Source organism: Haplochromis burtoni, unplaced genomic scaffold (assembly GCF_018398535.1).
Source record: "Haplochromis burtoni strain Fernald_Lab_line unplaced genomic scaffold, NCSU_Asbu1 Contig_3952, whole genome shotgun sequence".
NCBI classification, from domain to species: Eukaryota; Metazoa; Chordata; class Actinopteri; order Cichliformes; family Cichlidae; genus Haplochromis; species Haplochromis burtoni.
In genome coordinates this window covers 2,357-3,625 of record NW_024586313.1, presented here as the reverse complement: position 1 = coordinate 3,625, position 1,269 = coordinate 2,357, and the positions used below count along the sequence as shown (strand labels likewise).

Sequence of the window (1,269 nt, the reverse complement as noted above, 5' to 3'; positions counted from 1 at the left end):
AAGCTCACAACGATGACAACAACGAATCCTCCACGTTACCTTCCATTTCAGGACAGCATGTATGATGGGAATGGGGATCAACAATCAATGGTTCAGCACACCACTGTGATCATCAGCACTGAGCCACCAAAGGACCATATTATCTGGTCCCTCCTCTGCTTTTTCTACTCAAACCCCTGTTGTCTTGGGCTTGCAGCTCTTATTTATTCTATCAAGGTGAGGTTAAATAAATCGGGTTTTTCATGAACTAAGCATCTGTTATACTTCTGTGTGTCTGTGTGTGCATGAAAAAATATATTAATATTTTAACTGGCTGCTTACTATGACCTACATTATATTGATTTGACCATATAGATCAAGTTAATATCCATGAACTCCAACTACACTTTTACAATCTATATGTTTCTGTCCTTTTAGGCCAGAGACCGGAAGGTGGTTGGAGATTTGGAGGGTGCACGGCATTATGGGGCCACTGCTCGCCAGCTTAACATCACCTCCACAGTCCTGGTTGCCCTTGGACTCCTGATATTCGTTATTACGATGATAGTTGTTTTTGCACGGGTATCTCGTTAAGCCCTCAAAGTAACACACCCTGACAAAACGTTTCCTTTTAACAGATTGCAGTGCATTGCTTGCTGCTGTGACTTTGGATTTGGATGATAAATATTAGCATCAACTTTATAATCAGTCTTCATTGTGTCTTTTGCTAGAAAAAGATACAATTTCATCTATCTATCTATCTATCTATCTATCTATCTATCTATCTATCTATCTATCTATCTATCTATCTATCTATAGAAAAGGACAGAAACATATATATTTATATATATATATTTTTTCATATTTCAGTGAAGGTAAATGCATATAAAGATGATTTTTAGATAATTAATTTAATGTTTGTGCCTATCTATCTACACCCAGGTGAAAAATAAGCACACTGCATTTGGCGTTTGCTAAATTACATATGGAACAATGAATGACAGTATACGGAATTCTTCTTTGTTCACAAAAACCTTTTTTCTGTAGCTGTGGATGATGCTGCATATTCACTGACGGGGATCTCAGCTCATTTGTTGCAGGAAAATCTTTTTATTGAGAGGTTTCATTTTCCACTCACTAATATTCCACAGAAACAGTGTGGACATTTCATCCCCTTAGAATTTGTTCGATTTAGAGAATTTAGAGTTGATTTGTAAGCTATATTATAAAAAAAAATATTATCTTTGTGATTTAAATGGTGTTGGACTGTAACTCATTAAAAAAATATTA

At 35.7% G+C, this 1,269-nt stretch overlaps 1 protein-coding gene across 2 annotated transcripts in view; it reads left to right on the top strand.

The window, feature by feature from the left end:
* Nucleotides 1-784, top strand: part of LOC121813959 (dispanin subfamily A member 2b-like) — a 2,105-nt gene extending 1,321 nt beyond the window's left edge. For both annotated transcript variants that reach the window (XM_042217944.1, XM_042217945.1), the window contains exons 2-3: nucleotides 3-216; nucleotides 418-784. In XM_042217944.1, the coding sequence (XP_042073878.1) occupies nucleotides 13-216; nucleotides 418-573 (360 nt within the window). In that variant the 5' untranslated portion in view covers nucleotides 3-12 and the 3' untranslated portion in view covers nucleotides 574-784. The remainder of the gene's footprint in view (nucleotides 1-2; nucleotides 217-417) is intronic.
* The last annotated feature ends 485 nt before the right edge of the window (nucleotides 785-1,269 follow it).